The sequence below is a fragment of the Parasteatoda tepidariorum genome, chromosome 3 (genome assembly GCF_043381705.1).
Source record: "Parasteatoda tepidariorum isolate YZ-2023 chromosome 3, CAS_Ptep_4.0, whole genome shotgun sequence".
Lineage (NCBI taxonomy): Eukaryota > Metazoa > Arthropoda > Arachnida > Araneae > Theridiidae > Parasteatoda > Parasteatoda tepidariorum.
Window position 1 is genome coordinate 12,836,867 of NC_092206.1, and position 19,996 is coordinate 12,856,862.

The window sequence follows — 19,996 nt, forward strand, 5'->3', positions numbered from 1 at the left end:
CTGGGTCAACTATTTTTTTTCTTCCAATCACACTTATTTAGTATGAATATACTCGAAATACTATTTCCACAGGTTGAAACCTTTGAGACTGAGCAGAATCTTTAAGACTATGATTTTTATAACAAAATGATATAAGTAATTAAGAAAAATAAAGTATTTGCTTGCCTTATACAGAAGAGTTAAGTAACACTAATTTTGTGTTATTGAATAGAAAACAAAGCTTAACAAGTTTGTTTAAAATATGATTAAAGTAAAAAATAAAATACAAAATAGCCAAATTTTTATAAATAATTCATGTTTATTCATCAATCCTAAAGGAAAAGCTAAAAAATAAGAGGAAAAAAAAAACATTTTTTTATAGTATATGAAATGATCTCAAATTTTATTATAAAATATTACTGAGCACAGGTAGCAGCCAAGACACCATTCAAATTATTTTTAACTTTACAAACATTTAATGGCATGTAAATAACAAATGCCTGAAAAAGATGTCAGAAGACAAAAATGCAATACTTCATATTTTACAAAATCTCAGCACTGTTATATAGTCTATAGTATGTATATATATATATAGGTGTATATATCAAAGCATAGTAACACTAAAACAGGATCCTTATACTACCATTACATGCAAATTGCAAGAAACAGTAGTATATTGAAAAGCACCAACAATATAAGAAGGCTGATCAGCACTTATAAATTACATGATCAGTAACATAATTACATAAACTTTGCATAAAAGGGAAGAATTATGTATATTACAATGTAGATTTGACGTGCAAGAAACAAAATATAAAAAGAAATATACAATACAAAGACATTTCTGTACACAAATTTTTTATATTTTTAAATACAAAAAGGGAATTATTTCTCATTGAATTCCTCACCTTGTAGGCTACAATCACACACTGAAATGCTAAAACACTTTATGTAACGCACAAAAACATTTTTGAAACACCAAATAGAATGACCAGATTTTAATTTAGTCAATTTATATAATTTAAGATTTTCAACATCATAATGCACATTAAATAGATCTTATGTTTCACTATCTGAAGTGCCTAGTCAATATAACAAGATTTAACAAACTTCTTTTATATGAATGAAATTGCACAATTCCGATTATTTAATATTAATATAATGAATTTTTTTAAAATTAAATTTATCATAGTTTAATTTTCTTTTTTTAAAAAAATGCACTCTAAAGAAAAACTGACACTTCAAATATATTTACACATTAATGTGTTTCAAGTTACATTTAAAATCTATGATTAGAAGTATAGGATAAAATAGATTAAAATGTTAATTCCCTTTATGCTTTTGACTAGCTAAGTTTAACCAATAAAAGTGACTATATACAAATTTTTGAAAAACCATGATTAATGTTAAACTTCATTTAAAAATTCAAAAAACTTTGTTTTACGAGAACATTACTGCAATGTCATTTCTCTTTGTGACTTAAAAACAAAAGTAGCTAAGTTTGTAATTGAAAATTATAGTAAGTATAAATCATGTAAGGAAAAAAAAAGCTGTCTATTAAATAGCTGTTGTATTTTGTAAAAAATATACAATTAGCGTAACAGACATTCTTACATTTAAAATTTGGACCCATCTGAACACAATGCTTTCAGCTGAGACATGTAGTATTTAACTGACATCACTAGGCTGAGCTAATTTCATCACAGAGCTTTAGTGACTATATTACAGAAAATCAGAATCATTTAAGCAAATTTAAATGTAGTAAAATTATAAGAGGCACATAAATTTATGAAAATTTGATTAGCACACAAAAAAAATATTCTTAAATCAAACCATATATTTCGATCATAAAAGTCCACCGCATTTGAGCACAGAAAACAAAAAAAAGTACTATTTCATATACCCCACAATTTATTTAATCTCATCCACTTAGAATAAAACGCTGTACAAATGTAAGCAAAACTTTTTTTTTTTTGTTATATAAGAAATGCATTGGCACAGAGAATTTTTTTTTATTATAAAAAAATCTACTGTTCAATATTAACTCTACAAGAGTTTCTATGAAGAGAAATTAAAATAAAATCATTCTACTGACTGCATTGGGAAGAATAGATAAAGAAGAGAGCTATCAGTATCAGAATAATTATCATTATTATGTACTGGTAGCCAAGTCACTCCCAGTGTTAAGCAAGTTAAATGACCTCACGGGATTTCAATTATATTTATATACATATTGTGTATATATGCACAAACACACGAGTATGTTTATATATGTTTGCCAGTAGCAAAATCGATTTTTGTTGTTGTTTGAAAAAAATGTGTGTCACCATCAGGAGGGCTAACCAAAAGGTAGCTTTGATAGTGATTCCAAGGGTGAAGTCAAAACAGTAAAAAGGCTAATTTTTACCACCTATACAAGATTATATTCCTTCAAATTTTGTTGGAGAATGGTGTCTTTCACAGCAGCAAATACAAACCTAATATTTTCAGTGTCTGGAAAGAGAAGAAGAAAGAAATACAAAAATTAGAACAATATATAATTTGATAGGCTAACTACATAATAAAAACACATGGGAATAAAACAAACTTCTTAATATTGCAATTTTTTGGTTTTTAGAAAAAGTAATGCTTTAGGTATTCAGTAATAACTTTATTAGGTAAACAGTGTTTCGTATCAAGAAATATTTTTAAAACATTTGCAATAAAACAAAAAGTATATAAACTTTAAAACTAAGTATATAACTTTGAAATAAAACAAAAAGTATACAAATATTCATATTTAAGTGATAAATTTAACAATTAACAATAAAATTGTATTTTTTTACTTCTCTAAAAAATCAAACTATCAAAACTAAAATCAAAATAACCACAAATGTTTAAAACAATCAACAATCATAATTTTCAAGAGCATTATTTATAACAAAAAAAATAAATAAATACTATAATTAAAAAAATAATTTAATTATTGTAAATCTTGCAAATTATTACATATTTATTGTTAGAAAGCTAAATTAAGCTAGTTATACAATAAAACGCCCGATGGTAGCACTTGCCGCAGGTCCGGGATTCAATCCTCAATCTAGGCAAAGTTGACTCGGCCTTACATCATTTCTGTGGGTCAGTAAAATTAGTACCAAGCATGCTTAGGGACTGAACACTGGGGGCTTGACGTTCGGTTAACCATTAAAATCGGGACATCTGCTCCTGCAGCCCGAGATCAAGAAAACTGAGATGGACACATCAGACCTTGGTCCGCTCTGGGCTGTTGTGTCATTGAGTTTATAAAATAGAACTCATATGCTTCAATACATGAGTTGAGCAATAATAGTGCAATAAAAAAAACTGAGATGGACACAGCAGGCCATGGTCCCCCATCGGCTGTTGCACCATTGAGTTTATATAATAGAAATTATATGCTTCAATACATGATTTGAGCAATAATAACCTTAGTAAAAGAACATGTTAAGTGAAATCAAGAAAAACATTTTCAGAGAAGCTAATTACAATACATCTTTTTTTGTCTCTGAAAGCAGCCATTACATGCTTACTTGAATAAATTAAAATGATGGTTAAAAAAAAGCAATAAGTAAAAAATGCTTTTTTTTCTGTTCAATTTATTACTTTATTAACAACCAATTTACTAAACAACCATCCACTTTTAAACCTGGATTTTTTTAAGATGTTTTCACTCAACATGTTTATCACTAAGATTTTCAATATCAACAATAAAACAACAACAATAATAAGCACAAAATAAATTGAAAATAAACTATCTATGCATAAAAATGTTTTTTTTATCTAAAGTATGATAACTGTAAGGAAAATTCAGGTTATTATTATTTTTCTTCTTTTCTAAAAAAGAACAGCACAAATAGCGTATAATAAGCTAATTTCAGCTCCTGATTGAGGTATCTATATCTACTTCCTTTCTAAAGCATATAGAATAATAGGAAGGGTTATTGAAATATCTTCTATGATAAGCAAAAGGGTTGAGATATTTTTTGGATATAGGTGGACATCATTTGCTAATTACTGGTTAAATACTTAATTACATTACACTGATATTTATTTCCTCTCGATTGTCAGGCAAGATTACATTCTTTCAAGTTGTTTTGCAGAATAGTGTCTTTAACAGCACAAAATACCAGACGAATATTTTCAGTATCTATAGGCAGCAGAAAGTTGGATCACACAAATAAATAAAGAGTATAAATAAATTTTAAACAAAATAAATACTATAGATAAAAAATAACATTTTTTTTTCATCTTTTTGCATTCATTTCTTAAACATTTGATACATTTATAAGAATGTTTAAAAATTTAAAACAACAAACGGAATAATTTACTTTTATTTAAAGCAACACAAAAAAAGAAAAAAGAAAGAAACTACCTTAAATATTTTTAATCAAATTATATTTTCACATAATTTGAGGTAATGAGGAAACTTTAATGGCTTTGAAAGACTCACCTTTTCCAATACAATTAATTAGTAATAAACAATTAGAATATGACAAAAAAAAAACAGAAAAAAGCTAGCATTAAAACTAACGGCAATTTTTCACTTGAATTCTGATTTTTGACCAATAAAGTACAAACACATATTTAACATAATTAAATAATTTATTTGGAACTACTTAAGAAAATTGAAACTTTTCTTAATACTACATAAAACTCCTTTGTTTAAACGTAACTTTATTCAATATTTTTAATAAATATAATTTTATACTGTAACAGTTTTAAAAATTAAAAGTATAAAAAATTTCTATTAAAATGAATCCTAAAGTTTTCAATGCTAAAATTTATGCAGATTAGTCAAGCATTTTTCAAGAGAAAAAAAAATTAAAAAACTTTTTAACAATTGCCCCATGATTTAACGTATTTTAGTAACTTTTCCCAATCCATTTTTATCTCTGAAAATTTCTGGAAGATTTTTCGACTATTTTCCCAAATAATAATAATAAAGTGAGAATTATAAATCTTCTTGACCTGTAATGAAATAGTTCAGAATTTACACACATATATAAGAATAATATATAATCAAACTCGAAATGTCATTTAATACCAACAATCAGAATATTTCAAAACATTATTAAAAAGTCTATCCAATAAAATATAGCATCATATATTTTAAGTATAAACAAGCTTTTTCATGATAGAAAAAATAATTACCAGTGGCACATGTGAAGTGAGAGTAAACCATACGGTCAGGATCTGGATTTTGAGACAAGTACATCTTTAAGATAAATTCCCGTGCAGCAATATGGTCTTGCTTGGGACCTAAAATCAGAATAAACATATATAATTAAAATAAAACACACATAACATGATTAAAATAAAACACACATAACATAATTAAAATAAAACACACATAACACAATTAAAATAAAACATACATAACATAATTAAAATAAAACAAACAAAACATAATAAAACACACCATACATAATAAATATACATAGTGCAAAAAGAAATACCATTCAGCAATATTTTAATGAACCTCTTATGCTCATAAAATCAATTTAATAAGACTTTTTTTCTTTCATGGAATACATGTATTTCACCATATAACTGTTAAGTTAAGAGATAGGCAGTCTTCTAACATGTGTCTAAAACACTAGGTGAGTTTGGAGTCAAAGGCGCACTCTCTCTCGCTCACAAAAATTCAATTTACATTTTCAAGATGTCATAATTCTTTATTTAATAATAATTCTTGTATTAATATTTTAAAAATTCTGTCAGAAAAACAAAATACAATAGTTAAGATTAAAATCTTAAAGAATAATCATATTTAATTCACAAATTTCAGAATTTAAGGAACAGTCTTCATGAATCTCGTTCCATCTTCCTATCTAAAACTCTCAATTTCCCGAAGCATATTTAACATGAATTTTCATTTCAATAAAAAAATTAAAATAAAAAAATGCAGCTGGCAAAGTGCTAGTAATAATTTTTATTATTATTATTTCATTTAACAGGAAATCATTTGTTTAAGAAAAAAGAAAAGGAATGAATGGGAATGAAAAAGAAATAGGTTAATTGAAATAGTAAAAGAAGAAAAATAGTCTATTAAATTTGTTATAGTAGGCTAATACAATTAATAACATTAAGTAAATAAATACAAAAGTAATGAATAATAGTAAAAGTAAATAAATACATAAGTAGTTAATAATAATAAGTAAATACAGTTTTCTACAATAAAAGACAGAAGGAAAAAATAAAAAGTCCTTGTTCAGAGTCATGGAGGACCTAATGTACGAAGTTCAATTTTAAGTAAGTTAGGCAATCTACAAAATTTTAAGTAAAATAAGCTGGCTAAAATGATAAATATAAGTCAGCATTAAACTCACAGAAAATTTCGTACCAGCACCCATTCAAAAAAATTGAAAAGAAATGTAAATGAAGCATTAACCATAATAAACATTAATATAAATAAAGGTAAGAAAACATTAATATATCAAAATAGTTATTTAGATATAATAGATTTTGCATTTATAATAGATTTTGCCATCTACTGTTGATAAAGAATATTCAAAAGAACATAACTAATTCTGAGTTCATTTAAAAATTATTTGCAGAGCTTGAAAAGGAAAAAAAATCTCAATATGTAAAAATGCCATATTACTTTAAACTAGAATTAAATATTATTTGTCAGGACTCTAAACAAAATCAGGTTTTACCTTTGACACTTAAATTTTTATACAAAGGTAAAGATTGAAATTTAAGTTAAATGTACATAAAATGCTACATTTAAATATAAGAACATACATTAACAAAAGAAAATGAAACATACCATCGTATTCTGGAAAGTAATCCACTAAGTGAGATACCATAATCTTTTCTTCTAAGAGATCTTTTTTGTTGAGAAAAAGAATGACAGATGAATTTTGGAACCATGGATATGTGATGATCGTTTTGAATAGTGCCTTGCTTTCTTCCATACGATTCTAAATAAGTAACATTTTTCAGAATTATTTTTTTTAAAAATTCAATATTAGTAGTTTTCCAGTATTTATAAAAGATCACACGCTTTAAAACAGATAAATTATATTACAAAAACTTTACCTACATTTTTCGCTATACTTATGTAAGGAAATAGACAAGTGGGATACTACTTTTAAGAAGAACAAATATAGCGACTTAAATTTAAAAATCATTAGTTTTAAAGAAAATTTAAGTCAATGTGATACATATCAGAGTAGGTCATATTATGTATTTAGATACATGCATGTGGGAAAGTAAATCTTGCAGCTTTATTTCCTAAACTCTTTAAAGTAAATGAAATCTTTAAAGATGGTTGCTTATAACTAATACAAAGAATTAGACAAAAAGAAATTGAAGTAGATAATCACAATGATGATAACGATTCAGTCAAAGATTAACGAGAAAAAGAAATTCACATAAAATATAACCCTTTTAAATTAATTCAAACATATCAAGATATAATTGGAAAATGTCATGATATGTCTATTTATAAATGGATCCATCTAGCTAAAAAAATAGATACACCAGAGAAATAAAGTGAAAGTAAAAAAATCCTTAAATGGCATAATTAAGAAGATAAATAGATGTCAGTTCTTTCAGCATTAGAACAACTTTTTTCTGTCATTCTGAAGTACTCGCTTTGCTTACAGCTGTATTGTTTAAATTCTTAAAAGTAAATTATATGAACTACTACTTTAGATAGTATACTTAATTTTTCTGAAAAATTTATTACAAAATCAGTAGTTAATAATAAAAATAATTCTATTCCATTTTCAATAAATTTAAACATAAATTTGATTATATCATTCAGGGTTGCCTCTCAAACCTGGAAGAAAAAAAATTCCCTGTGTTTTCCCTGTACATATTATACACAATATATTAAGAGGAAACAATAATTACTGTGCTCTAGTGTGGCTATATTGGGCTAACTATATTTATTAGTTTTGATTGCTGGAAAACAGCTGAACATACTTAAATAATGCTATAATAAATTAAATAGTTTAGTATAACTGAAATATCACGGTTAAATATCCCATAGATTANAATTCCCCGTGTTTTCCCTGTACATATTATACACAATATATTAAGAGGAAACAATAATTACTGTGCTCTTGTGTGAGCCATATTGGGCTAACTATATTTATTAGTTTTGATTGCTGGAAAACAGCTGAACATACTCAAATAATTCCATAATAAATTAAATAATTTAGTATCACTGAAATAACATCGTTAAATATCCTATAGAAGATTAAGCTTTGAGTGTTCACCATTTTTTAAAAGACAAAAATAAGAAACAAAATTCCCTGTATTTTCCATGTTCTCTCTGTGCAACCCTGTTACTGTATATATTACTAGAAAATTGTTTTTAGTACAGTTTGAAATGCATTGTGCTGATTTATTTTAAATAATATTTCAGTTAGAATTATATGTATTAAATTTTACTTATAAATTGGAGAAATATCACGTACCCTCTATTAAATGCAGTGCGAATTTTTGGCCCATCAGTTACCATAAGGTTATGCTAACTTAAAATATATATATATAATAATTATTCAATGTTGGAAATAATGGCTTACATATGGATGTACTTATACAGAAATAATTTCAAATTGAAAACCTTCTAGTTAGATACAAACGTGATTATTTAATTTTATAACTGTCGTTGAACAGCCAACCCAATTTTCAGGTTCACGACTACTAATTTTAAACTCCGTAGCCTTGTAATTTTGAACCCAATACAGAAGACAAAGGAACTCCTGGATCAAGTATTGGTAGAAATTTTGTCTTCGTGGAGGACTTTCAGATGGAACTAACCAGCATTTGCGTTACATGGAGAGGAAGACCACAAGAAACTCCCACAGTTAGTTTGGAGGCAAAGGGGCTCTAACCCATGATCCGTCTACCACTGAGGCACTTTGGTCGGTGCAAGCCGTACGCGGATTCATATCGACCTGCAATCACTTGGATCCGAGCCCGGTTCACTTCATTGGAAGGCGAACCCCTGAGCCATTGCGGCTCAGATGTGCTTATTTGGAATTATTCAAGATTGAATACATGGTAAACACTAAAATGTATTAAAATTAATAATAATTTTAAAAAAATATTACAATAAAAAATTATCAACTTATATTTACTTTGAATTAAATTGGAGAACAAAAATTACATTCCGATAATATTAATTAGTTCAAAAAAATAAGAGGAAATAAAGAACAATTTTGACTGAAAAGAAGAATTTTTTTTAAAAAAACAATTACTTACTTCATTATCTGATTCAAATAAAATTTGATCATATTCACTCAAGGCAACTAAAAATATAATTGAAGTTACATTTTCAAAACAATGAATCCATTTCCGTCTTTCAGAACGTTGACCACCAACATCTACCATTCTAAAAATAATAAAGACAATATAATTTTTGAAAAATTACGCAAGCATAAATATTAAATCCTAAAAAAAGGAAAAACCAATGTAACTAACCTAAATATGATGGAATCCAAGTCAAATGGGTATTCAATTATTCCAGTAGTTGGTACTCTTACTCGTAATATATCTTGCTGTGTTGGTAGATAATCAGGTAGTGCTATTCTTTCCAAATCACAAAGATAACTAAAGAAATTCAAATGAGTTTGGGGGATGTAGCACGATGCACACAATAATGTACAAACAAATAATATTTTTTTAACTCATTATGCCTAGCAACGATAAGTGATTTTTACAAGAAAAATACTTATGTAAAAAAGTGATAGCACGTGTTTTGCTTTTCCCCATATGATATATTTTTCTGTTAACTACTACATTACTTTTAAAAAAGCACAATGTCTAGATTTCAACTCCAATTATAAATATTATTATATTTAAAATGTGTTATGGCCATTATACTATGTTATTGTTATATGTTATGGTATTATACTTAATATGTTATGTTATGTTATGTGAAGAACTATCTGGTTTCCACAGAATAAATCATAATATTAAAACACTTAAACTCATGCTTCTGAAGGAATTCATTTCTGAAGGAAAAAAAAATAATAACTGTTCTTTTAAAAGGACAATAGGCATAATTTAGTTTAAAAAAATAGTTTCTACCAATTCTTTACTTTTTTAAGCAATACTCTTTTATTTGGGATAAAAATAAATTAACTTTAAGTTTAATGTATATGATTAACAAAACATGTTTACTCTAGAGTAAAAACATCATACACCTGTAGGTTTACAAAACCAAGGAACTTGAATTTTCTGTTTGTTCTCATCTTGGAGTGAAATATCTTCTACAATTCCATGTGGTTTCAAAGAAAAACAAAAAAACTAACATTTTTAACTTTAAGAGAAAATAATGTTCGCAAATTATAGTGATTTTTTGCAAACTCCTACCTTCCTAACCAACAAGTATTAATGCTTGTCCCTTTGTCAAATGAAAACAAATGTCGCAAAAGTGAGAAATTCAACCTGAATTGCCATTGGAAAAAAAAAACAACCTCAGTTTAAGTGTTTTTACTAAAAATCACAAAATAAACCCACCAAACAGATGAGTAACTATTCATAAAAATGTATAAGCATTTTTTTAAATAAAATCACTCAAGTTAATATAAAGAATTTTACAAAACCAACATATTCTTTTTTAGAACTGCTGCATCATACATCATGATCAGATCAAAAACCGCTTGCCATCTATCATTCAAAATCTGAACAGAAATGATGTGCTTAATAAAATTATCACTAAATCTTTAGAAAATCTTCAANATAGTTATAGGTTTTAAATTTAAAAAACAGAGCAAAGAAAAAGTTAAAGCAATAAAAAAAGCTATAAAATACAAAAGCAAATAATTATCTTTTTCCTGCAGAATTATATTCTAAAGATACTTTTCTTGTTCATCAGAAAGTAAAAGAACAAGAGATTTTTCTGTTCTCATTTCGGAATAAAAAAAATTTGCCTGTGACTCGCTTGATTCAGCTAGAATTTTAAACTGATTAAATAAACAAAATAATTAATAAAAATTCTCAAACCACAGAAGTTTATAAGATAATCACTCTAGAAATTATGTTTTTTCGTTCATTTTTTTGAAAGATTATAAAATCATCAGATTATAAAAATCACAGTAATATGAATCACGATATTGAATTTTAAGAAGGCGAAAACACAAATCGTGATGCACGACTCTTAAAGCACATGAATATGAATCTCCATTAACTTTTAATCATGTGTAGATTACTTGAAATAAATCTTAAAAAAAACCACTACAGATAGTGACATTAGATGTTAAACTCATTAATATGAATCAAAATCATTTAAGATTCACTATCTACAAATTTTTAAATTACGTGAATAAGATTCAAAATGTGAACTTTAAAATCAGATTTATCTGAATAAAGATGTTTGATATCAAATTTTGTGAACATTAATCATGATATTAACAAATACAAGTGATGTCTCAACAGTGTTTTCATCATAAAAAAAAAATGGGAGAGAATTTCTCATCCTTTCTCAAAAACAGGGTGAGATTTCAAAAAGTTAAGTGAGATTTCTAAAGAAACAAAAACTCTTGAGAAAAAAAAATCATTTCTTTAATTATAATACATTGTTAACGTCTTCTATTTTTTAAAGCATTGAATATTTTTGGTGCATCATCATAGAAGATTTTGCCTTTACAAGGTATTAGTCCATCTTACATAAGTGCATAAAAATTTTGAACGTCTTACATTAAGAAACTTTACCTACGGTAAACGCGTGGTTGCAGAGAAATGTATTCTGAAAGGGGTTCCATGGTTGTGTTCTGTTGTTCGAAGAGGTTCTGAACAATACTGGTAAATAGGGAAGCTAGATAATGGGCAGATGTTGAAAATAATGAAAGATCCAGGAAGAAAAGATAAACGGATTTTATTCTAAATGGCGTAATTCGAAGTTTTTACCAAAATGCGAGAAATTCGTGAATATTGAAATTGATTTATAGAATGCGCGAATTTCTCGCGGTAATAATTTTTTAATGCGAGAAAAGAAAAAAATATGCGAGATTCTCGCGCTGTAGTGAAAACACTGTAGAATACATACATTTTACCATATAAAAGTGTGCTCCCCCTTTCCTGTGGGGGAACTATTGCAGCGTCAAGTTTATCAAGCACTCCCGTATACCCTAAAAATACGGGGGAAAGGGCAGGGACAGTTACAATCTTTATCATATATGTGCTAAGTTAAGAGATAAGCAGTCTTCTAACATGTATCAAAATCACTAGGTGAGTCTCGTGATTCACAAAAATTTGATTTACAGTTTCAAGATGTCATAATTCTTCACTTAATAACAATTCTTGTATTAATATTTTAAAAATTCTGTCAGGAAAACAAAATACAACAGTAAAAATTAAAATCTTAAAGGATAATAATATTTAATTCACAATTTTCAGAACTTAAGGAAAAGTCTTAATGAATCTGGTTCCATCTTCCAATCTAAAATATACCTATCACATTCTCAATTTCCCGAAGCATATTTAACTTGAATTTTCATTTTAATGAAATAATTAAAATAAAAAGATACAGTTGGCAAAGTGCTAGAAATTATTATATTTTTTATTATATTTTATTTAACAGGGAATCATTTGTTTAAGACAAAAGAGAAGGAATTAATATTTCTCCTCTCAAATCTATGTTTAAAACTAATTGAACTTTTTTTAATATTTAAATACAGAAATTGTTGTAAAGGCTTAAACTATTTGGAAGCACACTCCACCAGCTTCATGTCATGGAACTAGCCAACTGAGTCATGCTGAGAGTATCTATTTTCAACTTTGTAATCATGCAAGTTGCAGCACAATGGTACAAACTGAGGAACTAAAAATTTAATTAAAAATGTACAACATGATGAATTGTAGATAACTTACCAAAGATCTAGAGTAAGCCATAAAGAAATACTAAAGAGAAATTTTCAAAATATCAAAATGAAAATAATTATGAGAGGATAACTTAGGATTACGCAGAGGAGAAATTCTCTTCCAATGATTTGTTTGCATTTCGATATTTTGAAATTTTTTTTCTCCAACAATTAAAGCTTCTTGGCTTACTCTACGTTTGACAGAACTTAATTTTATATACTTTAAATTACTTATGGAGGTAAAAGAAAATTTGCAATAGGAATTTTTTTTTCTCCATCAGTATAGTGTCCTCTTAATAGATAAGTAAAATAAAAAGCTCATTGGCAAATCATAAAAAGAAACATTTTGTATACAGCACAATTTAAGACTTAAAAGGGAAATTTAGCAGTAGCTAGGAATTTTTTCTTAAAGCAAATTACACCAAAAAAATAGTAAATTACAGCATACTAAAATTACGATCTTAAATTCTAACAGCACTAAAATTTCATATAAATACAGATAAAATTTTATTAATCCTAATAAAGCATCTTAAATCTGTTGCTTTACAAATGCATTCATAAAACAAATGCTTGATTAAATTTAAACGAAAGTTCCCTGAGTGATAATATTCACAAAAAATTAACTAAATGAAGATGCAGTTACAAATAAAGCTGAATAAATGAAAATATTTATGAAATTTTAACAAATTGAAAATGTAAAGTAAAATTTACAGTAGAACTTCAGAGTGAAATTATTTACAAAATTTGGTTTATAAAAATTCCAGTCATTACACATATTTTATAATTTTATGCAATAATGTAATATAAATTGAAAAAAGTTGTGATATTGTGAATAATTTTAAAAAAATCATGAAATTTAATAATTCTTTTAGAGTCTGGAACATTTGCCTAAAATGTGGAAGTTTCTTGATTTTATGTGTGAGTTGGAAGCTAGGACAAAGATTTGTTTCGGGACAAATAAAAACTTATAATTAGTGTAAACATAAAATATTCCCAATAAAATAATTAATTTAAGCATATGGATATTATTACACTGGAATGCATGCCATGTTTCAAAATATACAAACATAACTCTTAGAAAAAACATTTTAAAATTATTTAATAGATTATCAAAGAGCATAAAGTATGATGAATTGCTTACATGGTTTGCTGGGTTTTTATACTCTATCCTGAGTAGTTCCATGGCTTTTATCATGCTCTGCATGGCCATAAAAATGTTTTGATAGACGAGCTTGATAAAGCTTCTTTTATCTTCATCAGAATAACCAGAACCATGGATAATTCTCATCTGTTTTATGAAAGTGCTTTTACCAGACTCGCCAGTACCTGAAATGAAAGTAAACAATTTAACATTTAGAAATACTGGTTGCTTTTAAGGGAAAGACCCTTTAAGGAAAAGCGCATTGACAATATCTCATTTGTCACTATTAATTATTCCTCTTAGTATGCTTTCTATGTGATAGCAATAGTTCCTAAAATCAAAAAATATAATTATCTAATTATTAACTACACATAATAGAAAAAATATTAATTATCCCTCTTATATTATTTACACATTAGCAATAATTTCTGAAATAAATCATAAAATTGTGTCAAAATTATTTTTAACTAATATTTTCACAGTTTGTTTTTAATTTTCTTCATTTGTTTCGAATCTTAATTATCCTTTTCTTAATACTTTTTACAAGCCGTCCTTCATAAAGATTGAAGTGGATTAGCTGGCTAAACTGATTTAGCAGGCTAAAAAAAAGAATTTTATAAGGCAACAATTATTAAAATGAGATTAATTGCATCCTACAATTATAAAATATGTACTTGATAAAATCCAAATTACTTAGATTTAGGTTCAAACTTAAATGATTAACAGCTGTAGACTAGACACCTGTCAGTAACTAAGTATTTTTGGCTCATTACATTAATATTATTAAAAAATCATGCCATTTGGTTATAAAGGGAAATTGGGCAACAAATACTACTGATAATTATGTAATTTAAAAGATATACAAGTGAAAAATAATTTCTTTATGCTGACTCATTTAAATTTTATTATAGATTTGTGATGATTTTAAGTTGTGGATAGAATTTAAAAAAAAAAGTTCTGAGATCTGCATCTACTAGGTCAGGGATGGCGAACCAATGGCACGCGTGCCATTTATGGCACCCGACACAATATTTTTGGCACGCCACCGATCACATTTGTTATTACACTATGAATTGTTATTACTCAAATGCTATTACTCTATGAAGTATATGTAACAATTAAATTAAAATTCACAAAAAACACACAAAATAATAAACAATTATTAATGAAAAAAATTAACAATTAATGCTAAAAAAGCAATTAATAACCATAAAAAACAAGCTAACAATAAATAACTAACAAAAAAAAATAAACAGTCCTGCTTAAACTAAAAGCTTACAACCTAATATAAGTTATTTGTCATCTAATCTGCAACAACAGAAGTCACACTGATGTTACTTTAAGTTGAATTACGCGTATAACTGAGGCATTGCAAAATATTTTTTTTCTTCAATGTAATTAAAGAGTTTTGAGTAAATAGTATTTAGTATTATTATTTTCTCAATAATCACAAAAGCAAAATTATTTGACGGCACGTCTATGACCTCATTAAACAATTTTTTGGAAAAAATGGCACGTTGGTGTATAAAGGTTCGCCACCCCTGTACTAGGTCAATCTATCTCAGATGAACTCATTGGCAAAGAATATGATTCAACACTCGATGATTAAATTAGATTTGATTTAATATCATCTCATTTAGTAATAGAGAGAAATTAACCCTTAGGATGAAAAGTGTTAAAGATAACTTCATTTTTTATTGTTTAAAAAAAATTAAAAAAAAGCAAGGCAAGTATAAAAATATTTTTTTTGTATTGCCAGTCCAAAAATTTTCTACTTATAAACTTGTGTTGACTATAAAATTAGTAAAATATATACAGATGAGAAAAGTTCTGAAAGCTGTATTTTTCTGGTTTACCTACTATATAATAGGACAAAAAATATAAATCTTTATGATTTCATAACAAGATTTGAAAAACAGTCATTAGCTTTAAGTATTTATAAAACATAATAAACAACGTGTGATTAAAGGCAAATGAAAAAAATTAGTAACTAACTTAATACCAAAATTACCTATTCATTACTATAATAATTTCAACAGATTCATCTTTTTTTAAAGGGATGGTGGCATCAGATAACTCATACAAATAATATTATAAAAATTTACTTCTGAAGTTTAGAATAAGCAACAAAGATAAAAAAGTACAATAATCAAAATCCAATTTAAAAATTTGCACAGTATCATGATATTAATTGCATTATTTTGTCATTTCAAATATAATTAAAACCACTAATTTTTAAATGCTATGAAGATTCTTAAAGATAAAAATAAAGCATACACATAAAAATAATCAAATCTAATACAATAATTCACAGAGGTTACTAAAAATTTTAATGTAACAACATTTTCAATTTATTAATTGGTAAAACAAGTTGCAAAATTATTTTTTAATTATCAGCGCATAAATAAACTATCAAATATCAAGATCTGGGAGGGGGGGAAAGGTGGGGTCAAGATATGACTCCAAAAAAAAATTTAAAAATTATTTCACTCAAGTTCTTGCCTAACAATTATAATTTTAATTCGCTCCATAACCAACTAAATACTAAAATTACTTATTCGATATTATGATAATTTCATTAAATTAATTTTTTTTAAGGGCTGGGGGCATTAGACAACTCATGAAAATAATATTATAAAAATTAACTTCTGAAATTCAAAATAAGCAACAAACATAGAAAAGTTTAACAATCCAAATCCAATTTGAAAATTTGTGATTAATTGCATTATATTATCATTTGGATTATTATGATATTAATTGCATTATATTATCATTTGAAACATAATTAAAACTACTATTTTTTTAAATGCTATAAAAAAATTTTAAGATAAAAATAAACCATATACATAAAAATAATCAAATCTAAAACAATAATTCACAGAGGTTACTAAATATTTTAATGTAATAGCATATTCAATTTTTTTAATTGGTAAAATAAGTCGCGAAATTATTTTTTAATTATTTGCACCTAAATAAACTATCAAATATCAAGATCTGAAGAAAAAAAAGGGTCAAGATATAAATCCAAAGAAAATAATTTCACTCAAGATCTTACCTAACAATAATAATTTTAATTCTCTCCGTGCATCACGCTTATCTTTACGAAGTTGCTTCTCAATTTCTTGATTTATACGCTTTTGTTCCTTGGCTTCATCACTCATGCAACAAGCCATGATGTTGCTTATGGATAATATCTTCCTAAAGCAACCTGCAACATGAAATATTATAAAGTTTAAAAAAATATTGATACAGACAAATTATAATTCAAAAAAAGATAGCATGATGCTCAAACAGTCTACATTTCATCATGTACTTTGTATATAACATCATGTACCTTGTTTATCTCTGTAATGTTGTTCATCACACATATTTTCTCTATCTCTTTTATTTTTATCTATTACTCATTTTATCACTTTCATTTTTGTTTTTAATTTAGTTTCGATTTTAACCATTAAATTAATACATTTATTCCTCTATGTGAGCTATTAGATAATCTGCTGATTTTGATATCTTCTTGAACTAAATTAAAAATGAAAGTAAAAGTATTAAAATTAGTAATAGATAAAAATAAAAAGTGATACAGAGAAAATGTGTGAAGATGAACACAATTTTTCTAAATAGTCAGGAAAATTGTGTTGTTGAATGAGAAATTCAATGATACAAAAGACAACTTAACAAAATAAAAAATAAACATTTAATAACATTCTTCTATCAACAATATATATACTTTGTAATCATNAGAGAGAGAGAGAGAGAGAGGGACACACACACAAATGGTAATTATTTTCAAAACTTAGTATTTTGTGAAAACACTTTTATCATATCATTAAATTATCAATATGGAGGTCACAATTTAAAATGATGTAAGAAATTTTTATTTAAATCAAAATAATTTTTCCTTTTTTTGTAAAAAAAAGGAGACTTTCAGATTTATTTAAAACCCAAAAATGTTGGCAATCTAAGTGATATAAAAAAAAAAAACTAAAATTATTTTTCAGTACAGAAAAGTAATTTAGTTTAATTTCAATAAAAAATAAAATGGGAAGACCTTTTAGTTTTTCAATTTTGCAAATGGTGGCTTCAAAATATAAAGAAAACTTATTGTACTTTATCAACTAATATTTAAGGTAAATTAAATTTTTTTTAGTTATAGCAATAAATAGATTGATTCCAATAACTTGCACCTAAGTTTCCTTCAATGACCTGCCTCTGAAAAAAATTCCACGCTGATATATTTATCTTTATTTAAACTGGTGATATAAATAAAAATTTAATAATAATTTCTAAAAATAATTATTAAAATATGGAAATGCCTTTTTCATTCAATGATCTTCAGTTTAAATATTCACTATCAGTGTACATTAAGGAAAAAAATTTATCATTAAATGTTAGGAAATAGATTTATTAAATTTGAACTGCAGTATCTAAAGATATTTATTTAGCAAATATAAGTAATACTGTCTGATAAAAAATAAAAAAAAAGATTTATGGAATCTAGCAAAGCATGTCAGCATTATACTATCAGTCACTTTAATTAAAAATATTGAATGTGTTCGGAAATACATAAATTTACAACAATTATGTAATAATTTATTGAAGTGAAAGGGAGCATAGTACTTAGCAATTATAAATAACAAAAAAAAAAATCTGATTGAAAGATTAAACACTAAACTAAAATATTAACATAATTATGATTTTAAATACAATTCTCCTCATGATTAAAATAAAGAGTAAATGCAATGCTAAAAAAAANTTTACAACAATTATGTAATAATTTATTGAAGTGAAAGGGAGCATAGTACTTAGCAATTATAAATAACAAAAAAAAAAAAGTCCGATTGAAAGATTAAACACTAAACTAAAATATTAACATAATTATGATTTCAAATACAATTCTCTTCAAGATTAAAATAAAGAGTAAATGCAATGCTAAAAAAAAATTAATAAGTTATGGTTTAAAATGAAAGTATTAAAGATTTTTACTGCATCTGTGATTCTCGATTTCCAATTTAGATCTGAGCAAATAAACAAACAATTTAAATGCAATTGTTTGTACATTATTTTGTACAGGTTTACATATTATACTATAATGTACGCAAGGCTTCAAATACAAGCATAATAAATTGTAAAACATATCCTTACTGACTTCATAACAAATCACATAACACAAAAATACAATCGATTACCAACAATCAACTATCCCACGTATAGAAAACAACTCAATTATCCAATCGTGTGCGTATTGTTTACAAAGCATATTATTTTTTTAAACATACAATAAACCACAAAACAACAAATAAACAAAAATGTCAACCTCAAATAGGAATACTAATATCAGCCGATTGCATCCAAGTCTCTAAACGCCGCAATGGGGTGTGGCTAAGCCTAATCTGAAAAAGTCAAATCCGGAATCTTGTATTTACAATATATTCTACATTGAATTTCATTAATATTAATATTTAGTTACGATGTTAAAGCATCTAACAAAACAAAAGTCGTCTGATAAAAGGGATCCTTAATTGTGACACTGAAGTATATTGTATACAAAAACAAGGAGAGCAGTCTCCCCCCTTCCCTTAAACAAATCTTGTTTTCACGGTTAACTGTTTGTTTACTGTCATCTGAAATCAATGAGCTGTCTGTAAAGTTTCGTTCTCATAAATTCTAATTTTTAACACTTTTCAAGTCATTTAAAAGTGTTCTGCATTTCTGAGACTTCTCTTTGAAGATCTGTATGAAAATTCACAAATGTATATTAAGCACGAGTAAAAATTGCAACTTTTTGTCAACCTTGCTTTTACGAAAAAAAAGCAAAACTTCGTGATTCAAGCACTATATAAAATGTAGAACTCTCAAATATTTCGTTTTTCTTGCTTACCAATAAAAATTTAACTTAGTAAATCAGAAATCAGATTATTCATTAAGCATTGGTTGTTTACACGTTACCTCACAATACAGACTGGTTGGCCTCTAACCTCTGGTTGAAATTTAATCAAACTTTATGTATATGATTTCAAAAAAATGTCCTTTGTAC

The 19,996-nt window shown here is 26.3% G+C and overlaps 1 protein-coding gene across 1 annotated transcript; it reads right to left on the reverse strand.

Moving 5' to 3' along the window:
- Window positions 1–278: 278 nt before the first annotated feature.
- On the reverse strand, window positions 279–19,549 carry LOC107444992 (guanine nucleotide-binding protein G(q) subunit alpha). The gene is made up of 9 exons (XM_071179070.1): window positions 19,277–19,549; window positions 17,018–17,170; window positions 13,704–14,147; window positions 12,015–12,089; window positions 9,439–9,643; window positions 9,220–9,349; window positions 6,770–6,923; window positions 5,149–5,256; window positions 279–2,472 (listed from the first exon to the last, which is right to left on the reverse strand). The coding sequence occupies exons 2-9, from the start codon at window positions 17,133–17,135 to the stop codon at window positions 2,390–2,392; spliced, it is 1,317 nt and encodes a 438-aa protein (XP_071035171.1). The 5' UTR covers window positions 17,136–17,170; window positions 19,277–19,549; the 3' UTR covers window positions 279–2,389.
- Window positions 19,550–19,996: the final 447 nt, after the last annotated feature.